Source organism: Benincasa hispida, chromosome 2, assembly GCF_027475165.1.
Source record: "Benincasa hispida cultivar pf3 chromosome 2, pf3_genome.v1.1, whole genome shotgun sequence".
Classification (NCBI taxonomy): Eukaryota; Viridiplantae; Streptophyta; class Magnoliopsida; order Cucurbitales; family Cucurbitaceae; genus Benincasa; species Benincasa hispida.
This window is the reverse complement of record NC_143479.1, coordinates 65,677,460-65,695,239: the sequence shown is the minus strand read 5'-3', so window position 1 is coordinate 65,695,239 and position 17,780 is coordinate 65,677,460. Positions and strand designations below refer to the sequence as shown.

Sequence of the window (17,780 nt, the reverse complement as noted above, 5' to 3'; positions counted from 1 at the left end):
TGATAAAGAAAAAATAATTCTTTTAAACAAAATCAATTATTTTACAAGTTTGATTTATATTAGTTGCATATATAATACAATGTCTTTACTGGTCATTATACTTATTGCACAAAAAGTAGATACTAGCTTATACAGGGGCCATATTTTCCAACCCGTTTACAAGGTGCACAAAAAATATATATGTACTGTGGATTAACAAATGGCCAAGTTACATACACAATTTATATATATATATATATATATATATATATATATATATATCAAGACATCTACAATACCGTTCAAATTAATCAGTCTTGTCCAACAAATGCATGTAATATCTACGTTTCAACTCGGAGGGAACGACTACAAAACAGTATTCTTTCTGAATATCAGTCACCACAATATCCATAAGGGTCAATCGATCATCTTCCTCCAAACCCTCAACCTGGTAGATCTACTTGACAACGTCCGTTCGTATCCCAACCTCCAACTTACATTTCTTTTTTTGCCATGATACAAGCTTTTTCATTTGTGTTTCTTGGGCCTTCGTTGCTAATTGGACTATGTCGAGAAACTTAGATTTGAATGTACTCCTATTTCTCATGCTTCCTCTCGAGGTGTTGTTGGTTGGTCTAACACGCCTACTGGTAAGTGTATCTAAGAAAAGCTCGTTCATGTCGTCAACAGTCGACATGTTCTCAAATAGTTGGTCCTCTGGTTACTCATTATCCTCTGATTCAAATTTGGAAGCATTCATATTTTCTGCCATTTCTTATGTCTAGTCAATAGGAGTTTGAGAGTTCTCACCAGTAGCTCTATTATTCCCAAAAATAAGGGAAAGTTTGTCAAAGTGAGGGAATGGTTTGTGCCTCATACTCTTCGCGTTAGGATGTGACTGCAAATGATTATATATTATGTTAGAAAAACATATTAACTATGATAAAGCCATGTAATGTATTAGCTTACCTGAACCCATAAGTCAAACACATCATCCACGCACTTGAAATATTCATTCCAACAAAAGTCGTTGTATGCGTTGCTCAACATCTCATTAATTGTTGTATATTGTCGTTTTAAGAACCTCACCTTACACTCTATAGTTGATGCTTCGATGCCACAGTTTCAAGTAGTTGAAAATAGCTAAACTTGAAAGTTCCATTATTAGCTAACCACTCATTCTCAACCAAATGCATTAACGATTCAACTAACTTTACATCTTCAACCTTGAACCCAGTGTGTTTTTTAATCTTGTCACGATCGACCATCAAGCCACATGCATCTGTATATCTAGTTGAATAAAAAAGAAAATACATAGAGAAATACATTTAGTAGTACGAATTACGTAAGACATATTTCATAAAAAAAAACAAGAAAATTGTTCGAGCTTACAAGAAAATGAAACAAAGTTGATTAAAGTTAAATTCATTACAAGGGAGTTTCAACGATAAAGTATTTTTTCACGATGCTTGTTCCCATGCATCAAACATTATACTCGCCAAACCATCCCTAAAGTTGGCCTATTCATCAGACGTTTCAATAAATTATATATTATCTTCACCCAATCCACTAGGTAGAAAGTCTTCATCCTTCGGTACTTCCAACATTGCAGCTAGCTCCATCTCCCTGGTGATCAGGTTGTGAAGCAAGCAACACATTATTATTGTTCAACATTGGACCTTCACTGGGTAAAATGACTTTCCACAAAAAATCACCCACTGACCCTTCAGTACGCCAAAGGCTCTCTCTATGTAATTCCTAACAGACGAGTGTTTCATATTGAAATTTTTTCTTAGACTAGTCAGTCCATTTCCAGCACCACGATATTCTAAAATGTGATATCATTATCCCTTATACGATGCCAAGAAACCCTCATCATTGGGATATCTAACATCACATAAGTAGTAATAACCTATACAAGTTATATAAATAGTTAGTTGACAAGCTATTTGAGTTTGCACACAAGAAACGTTGTCCTGAAAAGTTCCATATACCCTTTGGGACCTTCAATCCAGTAGGTTGAGAAATCACATCGCTAAGCACCCAAGAATCGGCTACGGACCATTCCCACCCTGGCAACACGAATGTGAACTCTCCATTTGGAGAACATACAACAAGCATGTTTGTGGCTATCTCACCCTTCTTGGTACAATATCGTGGTCAATCGATTGCACTAACATTGACCTTGATGTATGTGCTATCTAAATCACCTAGACAATTCTGTTTGAGTTCATATGTCATAAATAAGTTAAAGTTTGTGGTTTTTTGGAAGAAAGTTCTTTAGTATTTGACCATGAATTGATAAAGTTGATATAATACCTGGAACCATTTTCATCCCTCATCATTGTAGTCATTTGTGATGGGCTCTGATTTTTTTTTTACAGTATCTCATGAAGTTGTAGCACTGCAGTAAGGAAAATTTTGAAATGTCATAAAACAATTCCATGAGACAACGCAAATTGTCTTTGAACTACTCAATTCTTGACGTTGTGGGCCAATATGTAGAGGAACATCTCTTCGACATCAACACACTAAGTAGGCGTCAATCGACCAGTCATCCTAAGCATGTTACAAAGGATGCCAAACGTCCATCTATCCATTCATGTGCTCTCGTAACAGCCTAAGTCATTCTCATAAATGAGAGGAAGAAGTTCAGTTGACTAAACCGATTTCTAATAAACAATGTTTGGTTATCTATTCTACGATGATCATTTGGGAAAAGGGATCACTAAGAGGTGGTATTGATTTGTATGATGGTAAATAGTTATTCATTTTCCATCAAAGATAGGAAATATGTTCAAATTGTTCCTGGAACCGTGAGAGCTAATATGAATTAAAATTTTGAAGGTACATAAGAGCCAATACTAATTCCTATATACATATCGACCCAAGATAAGAAATATGTTCAAATTGGTCACCCCCATCTCATCTCCCTATAACTATTTATAGGTAGAATCTTATAATAAAGAAAACACTATTTTGATTCATGTACATTGAGAATTTCAATAAAAGCTAATTTCGATTTATAAAAGCTAATTACGAGTGATTAAATTGATAAAATCTTATTAAATTTATGAAATAAAATCCCATTAAATTTATAAAATTTATGAAATTTTGATTATATAAATGCTTATAAAAGCTAATTTGATTTATGAAATTCCGATTTATAAAAGCTTATTAACCTATTATATTATTTAACTAATTTAATCAAAACTAAATTTGAACAAAAAAAAATTGAAGATTTTTTTGAAGTACAAAAATTAAAATTGGACAATTGTGGAAGTACATGGATCAAAATACTCTTTAACCCAAAAAATAATAATATTAGGAAAAAAAATTTCTTTTACTTATTATTCTGAAAATGTTCTGCGATTTGAAGTGGTCAATTATGTACTTATTATTATGGAAATGTTCATTTTACTTTTGTTTATGATTTGAGTGAAAACATCGTAACTTATCTAAAAACAGTTTAATTAATGTAAAATTAATTAAATTTATGAATCTTGAAATTGTCAAACTTATAAGATTTTATGAAGGTGAATTTATAAATATCCAAATTTCCATTTCCATTTTTTTAATATATATAAAAACATGTCTTCAAACTTACAATTAAGTGTGATGCTATGATTTTATTTTATTTTTAAAAACAAAAATAACTATTTATTTTTAAAAACGGAAACCTACAATTAATTTTATGAGCTTTCAAATCTACAATTATCTACAATTAACCATTGCCCAATTTAGATATTTTATGGTCATTATATAACAGAAATTAAAATTATTAAACTTCACACAACAAAAATAAAACTATTGAAATTCACACAACATAAATAAAACAATATGCATTCAAAATGCCCAACAAATTATCAATTTCCAAATATACAATTATCAACAATATATAATGCTTATCAACAAAAAAAAATAAAAATAAAAAACAAACAAATGTAGGAAATAAACAACAAAAAAAAGTTACAATAAATCAAATGTAAAAAACATGTATAAATGATCCCAAAAAAAAAAAAAACATACTACAGGGGGAATAAACTGTAAAAATTGGTATATAATGTAACACAAACCTCAAACTAACAGAAGATTTGATTAGTTTGGGTTGCACAACGAGGACAATGAAACAAGTCAGTAAAAAAAGATGAATTACTTAACAAAGAAACTTGTTTAAGAAATAATTGTGATACCTTTATTACTTGTATGTTATCTATGAGTAGAGCGTCCAAGGGTTGCAAAATCAAATTTGAAATTAAAACTAAAACAAAAAATGATGGATACATTAGTATAAAAATCATAATAATTAATAGGATAGAACTTTTCATACCTTAATATCTTCAATAGGTGAAAGAACATAATGCCACCCTACCACTCATCAAACAAACAAAAGTTAGAAAATAGAAAAGAAGAAAAAAACAAGAAAAGTATGGTTGATTTGGAAACAACTCACAAATTGGGAAAAAAATCCTTGGACATGGAGGACTCTCAAATTATTGAAGGTAGATGAGGAGGAGGTTATATAGGGAAGAGAATAAGAGGTGGGTAGTTCAACATTTAATGAAAGCCCAAAAAAAAAATTGAATAAATTAAATATAGATTTGACGGGCCTCAAATTTTACTTTTATAAATCACAAATAAATGAACTCAATCCATTTCATGAAGTGATTGAGTCATTAATTGTGTGGTTGAGTCATTAGTGTATATGAAAAAAAGAAAAAGAAAAAGAAAAAGGTAGGTGAAGTTCAATAAGCAAACAAAAGTATTAAATAGAAGTAGATGGACCATTAAATAAGCAAAATAAGTAGCAGTGGAAAATATTGAAAAGTACAAAAAGATTACGAGGCACAAATGACAATTGCAAACAGAAGTTAAAACATTCCATTGGAATTGGACGAAAACATAACTAAAATCATTGTGTAGTTTGGCAAACAAAATCAATAAATGAAAGTGGGTGGGTCATTGCAATAGTGAAAAGCACACACAGAATTGAACTTTGCATTTGAAGTGGGCCGAAATATGACCAAGTAATCGAGCAAGTGTAGCATTTGATACAAATTGAAATTCATATGAATGAAATTTAAAATTAAAAGAAAATTGCAATTTTTAGAGAAAAAAAAACATAACAAATAATTTTAAAAAATGACAATGAAACACAACAGATAGTTGGATCATACTCAACAAAGGGTTCAAAAACAACAGAGAGTTCAAAAACAACAGAGAGTTCAAACACGATAGAATCTCAATAACAACGTGAAATTGAGATTTTATGAAGAAATATTCATATGGAATAACTCATCATCGACTTGGGATTTAGAAAACAAACTTAAGGTGGATGATATTCTCCCCCACTGAGCTTCAATGTCTTCAAACAGCCCCCTATCATGCATTCGATGATTGACAACCCAAAAGAGAACCGATGACGAAATCCAAATGTAGAATAAGTTGTAGGTAAAAGGAGAACCATCGAAGCAGCAAGGGGCTTGTTAAGCTTTTTATTAAAGCGACGAGGGGGAAGGGGACTGTTGAAAAATTGCGAATTTCTGAATTAATTTTACGTATTCTTGTGGTCGAACAAAATAACAAGTTATTAATGAAAAATCGTGAATTTCGACCAACCAGGACGACATAATTCCCATAAGTGAATGTTGTGAATTTTAATAATAATCGTGGTCATGCTCAAGGTCGTGACCGTTGCAGAGGAAGAAAAATTATTAATTTTCATGGTGGTCATTCTAATCACTCACATTTCCACCACACAAAGTGATGATCACAAAGAAAAAGCTCTACAATATAAGAGTTTAAAAAGTGTTGAAAATAAATGCTTTCGATGTAGAATGATTGGGCATTGTTCACGTACCTGTCGTACGTCAAAACCCTTAGTTGATCTCTATCAAGCATCCCTAAAGGAAAAAAAATGTGGAAGCAAATTTTGCATACCAAAAGTCAATGCAATATTAGGTTATGCAAACCTAATCGAATGGTTTCAGAAAGCAAATATTATTTTACCTAGAGGAACAAAATTTACAATTGACAATGCATGGTTCTCTAGTCAATAAAAGAGAAATCTACTTAGTTTTAAAGATATACGTTGTAATGGTTATCACATTAAGACTAATATAAACAATATTATAGATCATCCTTATATCATAACTACTGTCTCATATGAAAAACGTATACTAGAAGAGTTGTCTGCTTTATCTTCTGGATTGTATTATACTCATATATGAGTAATTGAAACATATGTAACGATGAACCTGAAGTTCATGAATCAAACTTTTGATACTTATTGTATGTCAATTAGGATAAGTGAGAATTCAAATGGACATCTATTAAAGAGCCATGAGATTCTTCAATCTAATGAATTATCACGTGATGCTTGCTCTCAAGGCAAATTAATCATTAGACCATCATCCGTCGAAGTGGGGGCTGAATCATCTGCATTTTTAGAATGAATTCATAGTGATATATGTGGACCTATTAACCCACCAAGTGGACCATTTAGATATTTTATGGTATTATTAAACGTTTCAATAGATGGTCACACGTGTGCTTATTATCAAGTTAAAAATTGCATTTGCAGGATTACTTGCTCAAATAATTAAGTTAAGAGCACAATTTTATGATTATATAATTAAGACCATCTATCTTGATAATGCTGATGAATTTACATCTCAAACTTTTGATACTTATTGTATGTCAATTATGATAAGTGTTGAACATCCTGTAGCTCATGTTCATACACAAAATGGTTTAACAGAATCATTCATAAAACATTTGCAGTTAATTGTTATACCATTGCTTATGAGAGCTAAGCTTCTTACACTTGTATGGGACCATACTATTTTGCATGCAGTCTCACTTGTACACATTAGGCTAGTATCTCATCATATGTACTCGCCATTACAATTAACTTATTAGCCAAATATTTTCCACCTGGAATTTTTTGGATGTGCAGTATATGTTCCAATTGCTCCACTAAAACGTCTAAGATGGGCAAAAAAGGTAAGGAATATATATTGGATATGATTCCCCGTCAATTATCAAATATCTTGAACCCCTAATAGTACTGCACAATTTGCTATCTGTCATTTTAATGAGACAAAAAATTCAACATCAGGGGAATGAATTAAAAAGTTGGAAAAATAAATTGTATGGAATGCATCATTATTGTCTTGTTTAGATTCCCGTAAAGATCAATGTGAACTTGAAGTTTATAAGACAATTCACTTGCAAAATATAGCAAATCGTTGCCAAATGAATGTATAGACGCAAATAAAGTAACTAGGTCACATATACCAGCTGCAAATGTTTCATAAAAAATTGATATCCCATTACAACAAATTGTCGCTAATGAGTCTGGAACACGGTAGAAGTGTGGTAGACTAGTGGGTTCCAAGGATAAAAATCCTCGAAAAAGAAAAACAATTAATAGTCAATAAGACTTGGTTGAGGATGTAAATACTCATGAAGAAATTCATGATATGACTAGAGGAAGGTGGAATACATAAAGATAATAATGACTTCAACAAACTATGTCACAAAAGGAAAAATATGGAATCGAACTCATGTAGTTATTGACAACATTTTTATATATAATGTTGCTCTTATATTGTATATGAAAATGATAATTCAGAACCAAATTTTGTTGAAAATATCGACATAAAAAATATTAGCTTAAGTGGAAATAAGCAATCGAGATAGAATTAAACTTACTTTCAAAATGTCAAGTTTTTTTATCAGTAGTCTAAACACCAGAAGGTGTCAAACCTGTAGGATATAAATAAGTATTTATGATGAAAAAAAATGAACGAGGTCACAAGATATAAAGCAAGACTAGTTGCACAAGGTTTTTCACAAATATATGGTATTGACTATGAGAAGACGTATTCTCCGGTAGTGGATGCAATTACACCAAGATATTTAATTGATCCGACTGTGTATGAAAGTCTGGATATACATCTTATGGATGTAGTCGCAATATATTTATATGGATCTCTTGATAATGATATTTATATGAGAATCCCAAAATGATTTAAGGTACTTGAAACATATAAACCGAATTACTGGGAATTGTATTCAATAAATTTACAAAGGTCACTATATGAATTGAAACAATTATGACAAATGTGGTACAATCCTGAGTGGATATTTGTTGAAAGAATGATATCAAAACAATCCATTATGTCTATGCGTTTTTATAAAAAAATCATGGTCATAATTTGCTATAGCTGTATATATTGATGACTTAAATATAACTGAGACTTCTGAAGAGTTTTCAAAGACAATAGAATATCTTGGGAAAGAATCTGAAATGAAAGATCTCGGAAAAACAAATTTTTTCCAAGACTTGCAAATTGAGCATCTAGCAGATGAGATATTTGTTCATCTGTCAACTTATACAGAAAAAGTTTTGTAAATATTTTATATAGACAAAACACATCAATTGAACATTCCAATGGAAGTTCGTTCACTAGATGTGAAGAAATATATATTTTGAACTCGAGATGATAATGAAGAACTTCTTGGTCCTGAAGTACCATATTTTAGTGTAATTGGTGCACGTATGTATCTTGCTAATAATGACCAGATATTGCATTTTCAGTAAATTTACTAGCAAGATATAATTCTTATCCATCACAAATACATTGGAACGAAATTAAGCATATACTCTGTTATCTCTGTAAAACAATCGACATGGGTTTGTTTATTCAAACAAATCAATTTTTAATATAGTTGGTTATGTATATTATGAATATTTATCTGATCCACACAAAACTATATCTCAAATAAGTTACTGTTCAGATGTGGTGGAACTGCTATATCATGGCAATCGGTGAAATATTCCATAACAACCACTTCCTCAAATCATGTTGAAATTCTTGCAATTCACGAGGCTAGTCGAGAATGTGTATAGTTAAGATCAATGACTCAATACATTCGTGGAACACGTGGTTTGTCTTCTAGTAAAAATCTTCTAACGATATTATACAAAGACAACACAACATGCATATCCCAAATCAAATGAGGATATATTTAACAAGAAAGAACAAAACATATTTCATCGAAGTTTTTCTAGAGTCGTGATCTTAAACAAAATGGCGACGTCACTGTACAACAATTTTGTTCAAAAGATAACCTGATAGACTTATTTACAAAGGCATTATCTACCGCAACCTTTGAAAAATTGGTGCACGACATTGGAATGTAGCAACTCGTAGGTATCAAGTAATGTTCCATGAGAGGGGGTAGATCAGATTATATGAAATATGTATTATTTTTCCTTTATTATGATTTTTTTCCAGTGGGTTTTTTTCTAGTAAGGTTTTAAGGAGACGTATTTCATATATAATAGGCATCCAAGTGGGAGTGTTATAAATATGTTAAATTAAGTATAATATAGGTGCCAAATATTAGTGTCCATTGGCCATGTGTCAGTTATCTATTACCCCATGTATTGTCCATATGTCTCAAGATTACACTATTAGTGTCTACGTAATCCACCTTCTATTTGTCAAATTGTCTATAAGTAATGATATTTGGTGGGTTTTGAAAGACACACATTGGTGATCAATCCAAAAAGATTGGAGAAAGTGGAGAAATTCATTCTTTGTTATTTTATTTACTTTTTGTTATTTTATTTATTTGATATATTTATATAATATAATATTTATTTTATTATATATTATTATTATATTATATTTTTATTCATATTCATGTTTTCATTGTGTGCCGTTGTGCTCCTCAAATTCACAACAAATTTAATTTTTTAATTAAAACTTTTGAAATATTTTAAGTTATTGTTTTCATAGAAAGAAAAGCAAAACAAGAAAAATCCCATTTGGGTCCCATAAAATTAAATGAATTTTTTTGCAGAAACGAAAGAATAGAAGGCGGTAAGGATGGCAATGGGGTCAGGGTGGGGCGGGGTTGTACTCCCATCTCTGTTCCTGCCCCATTCCTCGTTTTGGGGGGTTGGGTCCCCACGGAGAAAAATTCCCATTATTTTATTTTATTTATTTAAATTTAACTAAATTTAATATTAAAATTGTAAATTTTATATAAGAAATATGTATTATTATTATTATATATATTTGTTTAAATCAATAATTAAAAAAATATTTAATTATTTTATATTATAAATTAATAAAAAATTAAATTTATTATATTAAAAGTTAAATTTAAAAAAAGAAAAAAGAAAAAAGAAAATAATAACTTAGCTACTATTGAGATATGCTCTTGTTAGCAGCTAAGCTACTCTTTTAACGTGTGTATATATCAACAATTAAAAATTTTTGGAACGGAAGTGGGGATTGAGTGCGAAATCATCTCCGATCGGAAACCCATACTTAATCAAATAAAGAATTCTACATTTCAATCGGGTCAAGGACCTAATCCACCGAAAATTTAGCCATCCCTAGGCGGGATGGACATCTCTAGAATTAACCTAAACGTGGTTTTGTGCAAGGATACAATAATCTGTGGGATTGACTTTGGCTGTCCGGTCGTCTACTTCGGCCCATAGCATAAATACTTTCTTTGATCAAAATCTTCGGCGACTACCTGCTATTTTCACTTCCTATGTTCCCGTCTCAGCCAGCAGCTTTCTCTGTACCCGTATACCATTTTGCTTCTTCTACTAAACCCCTTATATTTGCTGTAGTTTCAGTCTGGTTTTGATTGGTTGTGGTGTTGAGACTCATGGATATTAAGCTTTTGTCATTTCCGGCCGATACCCCTCCACTCTCCGTCATTGTGGCCGCCAAACTTGCTCGCTTCACAATTCCTGTAGATTCTTCTCTTCCTTCTGCATCCGCTCCTACATTTCTCTTCACTAACGGGTATAATCAGATCCCCCCCTCTCTCTTCTCTATGTTTATTTTATTTTGTTTAACTTCGCCTATTTTATGAAAATTCAGCGCTAATAGGTTAAGAGCAGAACTTTTATTTTATCCAAAATTTATCTGGTACCTTGCATCATGATCTAACTGCTATATGGGTTACCTTTTACTTTTTAGTTTCAGAGACATGGTGCTATTAAAAGTTTATTTCTGCATAAATCTTATAATGGCTAGTTGAACTTGATTGTTCCATAAAATAGAAACAGGAAGGGAAAGAAGACGTTACAATCATTGATATGTGTACAGGGTCTATTTAGCAAATTTATGATATTGACTACGGCATTAACTAATCTTCTGTGGTTTAGTTATATTTTGTCAGAATCAGCATACAAGTTTAAGCTTAAAGTTTTTCATACTGGTTATTAGAGGATAAAATATAGATAAAGTTTGGGACAATCGGACCCTCACATATCTCCATACTAGTATGATTATGTCCTGGACATAATCCCTCGTGGTCTTATTTTTGGATTCATCTAAAAAGTCCTATACTGATGGAGATATTGTCTCTCACTTATATACCCATGATCTTTTCTTATCTAATTGATGTGGGACTTTGACACATTCTTAACAGATATTTATACCTATTTGTGAATTTTTACATTGTCTTCTATTAATTACTTTCTCTACATTTAACTTCAAATCCAGGTCAATTATAACTATTCTCATTTTATATACTCCGTATAATCCATTGGGATCAGAGGGGAGCCTCTACCTTTGCTGATTATTATCTTCTCATCTTTCAAATTTAACAACTTTTAGAACATGAAATTATCTTCCGGGCTTTTATAATATTGTTGGGGAAATGATATATATAAATTGAATACACTAGCAAACTGATTACACATCAACTAGATACAATACACAACACACTGTATACAATAATAAAGTTCAAACCCAAAAGAAAGTCAAATAATATAACAAGGCTTATGGATTGATATAACTAAGAACCTCAAAATATTGTGGAGATGTTAATAGGTAATAGGTAGTTGATGCACGTTTATGATAAGCGTTGTCTGAAGACAATTATTCGCTCTGCACGGACTGCAAGCAGACTACAACAATCGTCTCAATAGGATACAATGACTAACTCCGGTAGGACTGCAACCTTGAACTACTCGGATCTGACAGAACTCTTAGATATTTGCTCTTAACTCAACTCAAGATTAAAAAAAAGAAAAAAGAAATGAGAGAACTCTTCAATTTGAAGTTGAATACTACTTATGATGAAACAAATTACTATTTATAAGCCAGCAACTTAGTAACTCTCCAAAATAAAAAATCAAATTAAACAAATTCAAAATTGAAACATTTGTCAAATTTAATTCAATTGAGTTGTTACTTGACCAAAATCAAACATAACTCATTCAAATTGAAGAGACTACAAATTTAACTTTCATATATGTTAAATTTGTACATGAAACACCATCTAACTTGAAGTTTCAATCTAATTTGAAAGTTTCTAACCATGAATTTAATCTACATAAAATATGTTTTAATATTCAAATGTTTCACTTTCTTTCACTATAGATATCCAACAAATATTACATCTTCTCTAACTTAAATTTATAAATGGGCCACTAATGTACTACAATTTTTGGATAATCACTTTAATGATGAGTACATTGTTATGCCTTGACATCCATCAGTGCTTTATTGGACGTCTTATCAAAACCATGGGGAGATGCTTCATTTGTTGTCATTGTTTACTCTCTCTCTCTCTCTCTCTAGTTGGAATTTGACTTTTGCTAAGGCAAGATTAGTGATTGTTTTGAATCTGGCTTGCAAACCCTTTGATCCAATTGTAAATCATTTTCATTAAACTATTATCTCTGGAGGCTTGCATTACACTCTTGTTGTTTAAACTTCAAAAGGAATTTTACTCTCCATTTTGTTATGAATCAGCGAAAAGAATATGCAATAGACTGTTTCTCGATGCTTAAGTCAACTCAATCTGTTGTAGGTCGAAGTTGCATGGAACATCTGTGCTTCTACGTTATATTGGTCGAGTCACCAACATTCCTAATTTTTATGGACAGAATGCATATGAGTCCAGTCAGGTAAGCTGAAAAATATATTTAATAACACGATCTAAATGTTTATTCTGAGGTATGGCTTGTTATTTATTTATTTTCATGATTTTTCATAGGCTAATTTCTAATCATTGAACTTCTCTCATGTCAATGCATGAATTTTAACCCAGATTGATGAATGGCTAGAGTATGCTCCTATCCTTTCGTCTGGTTCTGCATTTGAGAATGCATGTAGTTATGTTGATAAGTACTTGGAAAGACGCACATTTCTCGTTAGCCATTCTTTGTCACTTGCAGATGTAGCTGTTTGGGCTGGTTTGGCAGGTATTTTTTTAATAAAGGAAATAAACTCTTCTGCTTTGCCATCCACGTTGGTAGCTACCATTGGTTCATTGTCTCTCATAATTTTTGTCTGCATCACCATGCCTATCTTGAGAGAGAGAGATGCCATGTTGTGTTTATTAAGTTAATGATAACGTTCCTTGTTTTTAGCCCACATGCCCACTTACACAGACACAACCACACACAAACGCTTAATATGTAGAGTTAGAGAGAGTTGGCTTATTGATACTATGAAATTGTGTTCTTTACAGGAACTGGGCAACGGTGGGAAAGCTTGAGAAAGTCAAAGAAGTACCTGAATCTTCAACGATGGTTTAATTCACTCTTAGTTGAATATTCTAATGACTTGGATGATGTCTTAACTACATATGTCGGCAAAAAGGGTGGAAAGTCTTCAGGAGCTAAATTGAAGGATATACAGGGTCTCATTCAAAAGACAAATAGTGTCAACCAGGACACTTCTGATAAGGGAAAACCGGGAAGCAAATCTACCTTTGAAGTTGATCTTCCAAATGTAGAGATTGGGAAAGTGCGTTTGCGTTTTGCACCTGAGCCTAGTGGATATCTTCACATTGGGCACTCAAAAGCAGCATTGTTGAATCAGTATTTTGCCCAAAGGTACAATGGTGAAGTAATTATCAGGTTTGATGATACAAATCCTGCTAAAGAAAGCAATGAGTTTGTTGAAAATCTTTTGAAAGACATTGAGACGTTGGGTATAAAGTATGAAACTGTCACATATACGTCAGATTACTTCCCTCAATTAATGGAAATGGCTGAAAACTTAATTCATCAGGGTAAAGCATATGTTGATGATACTCCACGTGAGCAGATGCAGAAAGAACGAATGGAAGGGATTGAATCAAAAAGTAGAAGTAATAGTCCTGAAGAGAATCTAAGATTATGGAAGGAGATGATATTGGGAACTGAGCAGGGTTTACTTTGTTGTCTTCGCGGAAAACTTGATATGCAAGACCCTAATAAATCTCTTCGAGATCCAGTGTATTATCGTTGTAATCCAATTCCCCATCATCGGATTGGTTCCAAGTATAAGATATACCCAACTTATGATTTTGCCTGTCCATTTGTTGATTCTATTGAAGGCATTACACATGCACTTCGGTCTAGCGAATACCATGACCGCAATGCACAATACTACCGAATCCAGGAAGATATGGGTCTAAGAAAGGTTCATATATACGAATTTAGCCGGTTGAACATGGTGTATACTCTTCTCAGCAAGCGTAAGCTTTTGTGGTTTGTTCAACATGGTAAGGTTGATGGGTGGGATGATCCTCGTTTTCCAACAGTTCAGGGGATTGTTCGAAGAGGTTTAAAAGTTGAAGCTTTAATTCAATTCATCCTTGAACAGGTTCGACAATTTTGATTACATTACAAATAAAATCATTTAGTTGGTGTTTATTCAAAAGTCAGTGATAAATCTTACTCTAATAGCACCAAAGCTGGTATGCACATGCAATAGTTGTCCTCCCAAAAGGATTTTTCTTTTGTCATAGCGGTGGATGCTATAAATTTATAATTAAACATTTGATCTTCAGTTCTATAGAATATCAAAGTATTTTATGATGATCCTTGTGTACTGCATCTGTTATTTGTATATTTCAAATGATATCTCATGCTCTTTTCCTTTTTTAGTTGGGAAACTAGGACTATGACATGCATCTTTATGGGTTTTTTTTTTTTTTTTTTTTTTTTTTTTTTTTTTTAATTTAAATTTATTTAATTATTATTATTATTTTTTTTAAATTTTATTTTATTTCAGGGGGCCTCAAAAAATCTCAACCTTATGGAATGGGATAAACTATGGACCATTAATAAAAAGATTATTGATCCTGTGTGTCCTAGACATACTGCTGTTATAGAAGAACGACGTGTGTTATTTACCCTTGATAATGGTCCAGAGACTCCATTTATTCGAATAATACCAAAGCATAAAAAATACGAAGGTGCTGGTGAAAAATCTTCCACTTTCACAAAGAGGATATGGATTGACCAAGTGGATGCACAATGTATCAAGGTAGATGAAGAAATCACCTTAATGGACTGGGGTAATGCGATAGTGAAAGGCATCGAGAAGGATCAAGATGGATTTGTCACACAGTTGTCAGGAATTTTGCATCCCGAAGGTTCTGTGAAGACCACAAAGTTGAAGGCCACCTGGTTGCCTGATATAGACGAACTAGTCACCCTCTCACTTATGGAGTATGATTATTTAATCACAAAAAAGAAGGTATGGACTTTTAATATGTGATTTTTTTAATGGTAAATGATGTTAGTCTGTTACTTTGGTTGATTGTGATATTATATTTTCTTTCCCGTTGATTTTGAAGCTCTGAAGGAGAGATGTGGCTTAAAATCAAAGTTCAAAACTATGCATACTAACATCAGTGTATTTGCATTGAGATTTTTGTGTTTCTCTTTGTCTTCTATTTTTAAAAGCCAGATTGCAATGTGCATCACTTAGCTTCTTTAGTGAGTAGGTTGAATCATATTTACATGCAAGTGGGTAAGCCAGTTTGTCAATGTCTGGATGATGTTCAGTTCTAAAGCAAAAGGCGGTTTGGGTGTTCTAAAGATTTATGAAATTAGATGTTAATTTGAGCTATGTTACATGGGTTAAAAGTTGTTGGTACAACCTCTTCATACGATGGATATGCATATGTATTGTTTGTCCCTTGTAACTTGTGGGTTGCGGTTTTGTTGCTTATTCTTATCTTCTTAGGAAAGTGGTTATTAGAAATTATGAACTTTAGCCTCATTTAAACTGCTATTACAGCTCGAAGAAGGAGAGGATTTTCTTGATGTGTTAAATCCATGCACAAAAAAGGAGACTGTTGCTGTTGGGGATTCAAACATGCGAAATATAAAGCGTGGAGACATATTGCAGTTAGAGAGGAAGGGGTATTTCAGATGTGATGTTCCATATGTCAGGCCATCGAAACCGATAGTCCTAATTGCAATCCCAGATGGCAGGCAACAATCTTGTTTGAAGTAAAATCTCTTTAGCAATTGAACAGGGTTTATCTTGAAGTTCCCCTGGCCTAAAATTAATTATGAGGATGTACTTTTGTCGGACGATCTTACTTGATTGATATGCATAACTTTTTCTTTTTATTTTTTTTTGAAAGATGTGTACCTATATCCTTGATTGATATGCAATTCCGGCATGCTCTTTTTCTCAGAAAATGTTTACTTAGTTAGCTCAGGTGTTTGGGATTTTGAGTAGAACATAATATATATCAAATAAACAATGATATTTTTAGGATTAGTACAATGATGAATATGAAAGAAACATGCATTTGAAGTAGGATATTTGTGTATGTATGTTGATGTTGGGTCAAACTATATGCGTAAAAGAAGCATTTGTTTTACTTTTTGGGGGCAAAGCGAGACTTGATTTTCTCTACTTCTTTGGTTCCAACTTGGAAAGCTTTGGTGAGTACGTTATCCGGCACTGAAGGAGTTGCTGCAAATAGAGTGGCAGCAATAGACTGAGTTCCTGGTAATTGGCTGTTGAATGCTGCAATCACTGCAGCAGCGTCCTTCCCATTGTTCTTTTGGAAGTGCACCAGTCCCTTTGGGAAAACAAATATTTCTCCCTTCTTGATGGACTTGGATATCAGCACATTGGCTGTAGTTATAAAGCCAACGTCTAGCTTGCCTTCGAGAACAAACACTATCTCGGTGGCACGTGGGTGTGTGTGGGGTGGATTGAGGCCACCAGGGGCGTAGTCAATGCGTGCGAGGGACACTCCTAAAGTGTTGAGGCCTTGGATTTTTTGTACATTGGCTCCGGTGACCACTGCACCTGATGTAGTGTTGGTGAGGCCTGGGCTGGCAAGTCCATTGAAGAAGAAGTCGGTGGCAGATATGTTTGTTTTGCATGCAAATCCGTTCACTTTAATCCCTACCAAAATCAGTCACTTAGACTAAACATCATAAGGTGAAGAAATGGAGAGGGAGTAAAAGTTGGAAATACCGGAAGCGAGATCCGCAACACAAATATCTTGAAGCAAGTCAAAGTCTGCAGTAGAAATTGCGAGAATGAGAGCAAAGGTGAGGAGAGAAATGGGAGCCATGGAGGCCATGGATTATTGTTTGGTTGGTGGGATGGGTGATAAAGAAGAGGCAAATGAAGGTGGTTATATAATGAATATTAACAATGTAGATGTTAACCACCAAACATTCCAGGCCTTTAACCTAAAGCAAATTGTTTTAAGAGTGAAGGAAAATTCAATCTGAAAAAAATGGTATAGCTACCCATGGTCCCATGATGCTAATTTCCTTACATCTTACCAGTCATTTTATTTCTTTACTTACAATACATATCCATGGCCTTCTTTCCTTCTCTATAAACTAATTTATGCTTAACAAACAAACCACTACAAAATCTTTTCTTAAACAGAAACTAAAATTCCCTCTCTTCAACAAAATTTCACAAACTCATTTTCCTTGGTGTTCCTCTAAATTCTTGATCGTTATTACATCAACCGGTTCAGAGTGAGGG

General features: G+C 32.8%; 2 protein-coding genes and 1 long non-coding RNA gene across 6 annotated transcripts; 1 reads left to right on the top strand and 2 right to left on the bottom strand.

The window, feature by feature from the left end:
• Window positions 1-232: 232 nt before the first annotated feature.
• LOC120070898 (uncharacterized) lies at window positions 233-4,305 on the bottom strand. Of its 3 annotated transcripts, XR_016527891.1 has the most exons (4): window positions 4,173-4,305; window positions 2,299-2,599; window positions 949-1,269; window positions 233-877 (listed from the first exon to the last, which is right to left on the bottom strand). It is a non-coding gene; the product is annotated as an uncharacterized LOC120070898 (long non-coding RNA). The 3 variants fall into 3 exon arrangements; XR_005480062.2 differs by lacking the exon at window positions 4,173-4,305 and having other exon boundaries at window positions 234-877; window positions 2,299-3,131; XR_016527892.1 differs by lacking the exons at window positions 233-877; window positions 949-1,269; window positions 4,173-4,305 and adding exons at window positions 1,303-1,891; window positions 1,974-2,199 and having other exon boundaries at window positions 2,299-3,132.
• Window positions 4,306-10,276: 5,971 nt separating this feature from the next.
• LOC120071020 (Glutamyl/glutaminyl-tRNA synthetase, class Ic) lies at window positions 10,277-16,459 on the top strand. Its single transcript, XM_039023005.2, has 6 exons — window positions 10,277-10,820; window positions 12,841-12,937; window positions 13,081-13,234; window positions 13,504-14,624; window positions 15,036-15,503; window positions 16,050-16,459. The coding sequence occupies exons 1-6, from the start codon at window positions 10,681-10,683 to the stop codon at window positions 16,266-16,268; spliced, it is 2,199 nt and encodes a 732-aa protein (XP_038878933.1). The 5' UTR covers window positions 10,277-10,680; the 3' UTR covers window positions 16,269-16,459.
• Window positions 16,460-16,489: 30 nt separating this feature from the next.
• On the bottom strand, window positions 16,490-17,438 carry LOC120071021 (RmlC-like cupins superfamily protein). 2 transcript variants are annotated; one of them, XM_039023006.2, is made up of 2 exons: window positions 17,253-17,438; window positions 16,490-17,180 (listed from the first exon to the last, which is right to left on the bottom strand). In XM_039023006.2, the coding sequence occupies exons 1-2, from the start codon at window positions 17,359-17,361 to the stop codon at window positions 16,642-16,644; spliced, it is 648 nt and encodes a 215-aa protein (XP_038878934.1). In that variant the 5' UTR covers window positions 17,362-17,438; the 3' UTR covers window positions 16,490-16,641. The 2 variants fall into 2 exon arrangements, with proteins under 2 accessions (XP_038878934.1, XP_038878935.1); XM_039023007.2 differs by having other exon boundaries at window positions 16,490-17,171.
• Window positions 17,439-17,780: the final 342 nt, after the last annotated feature.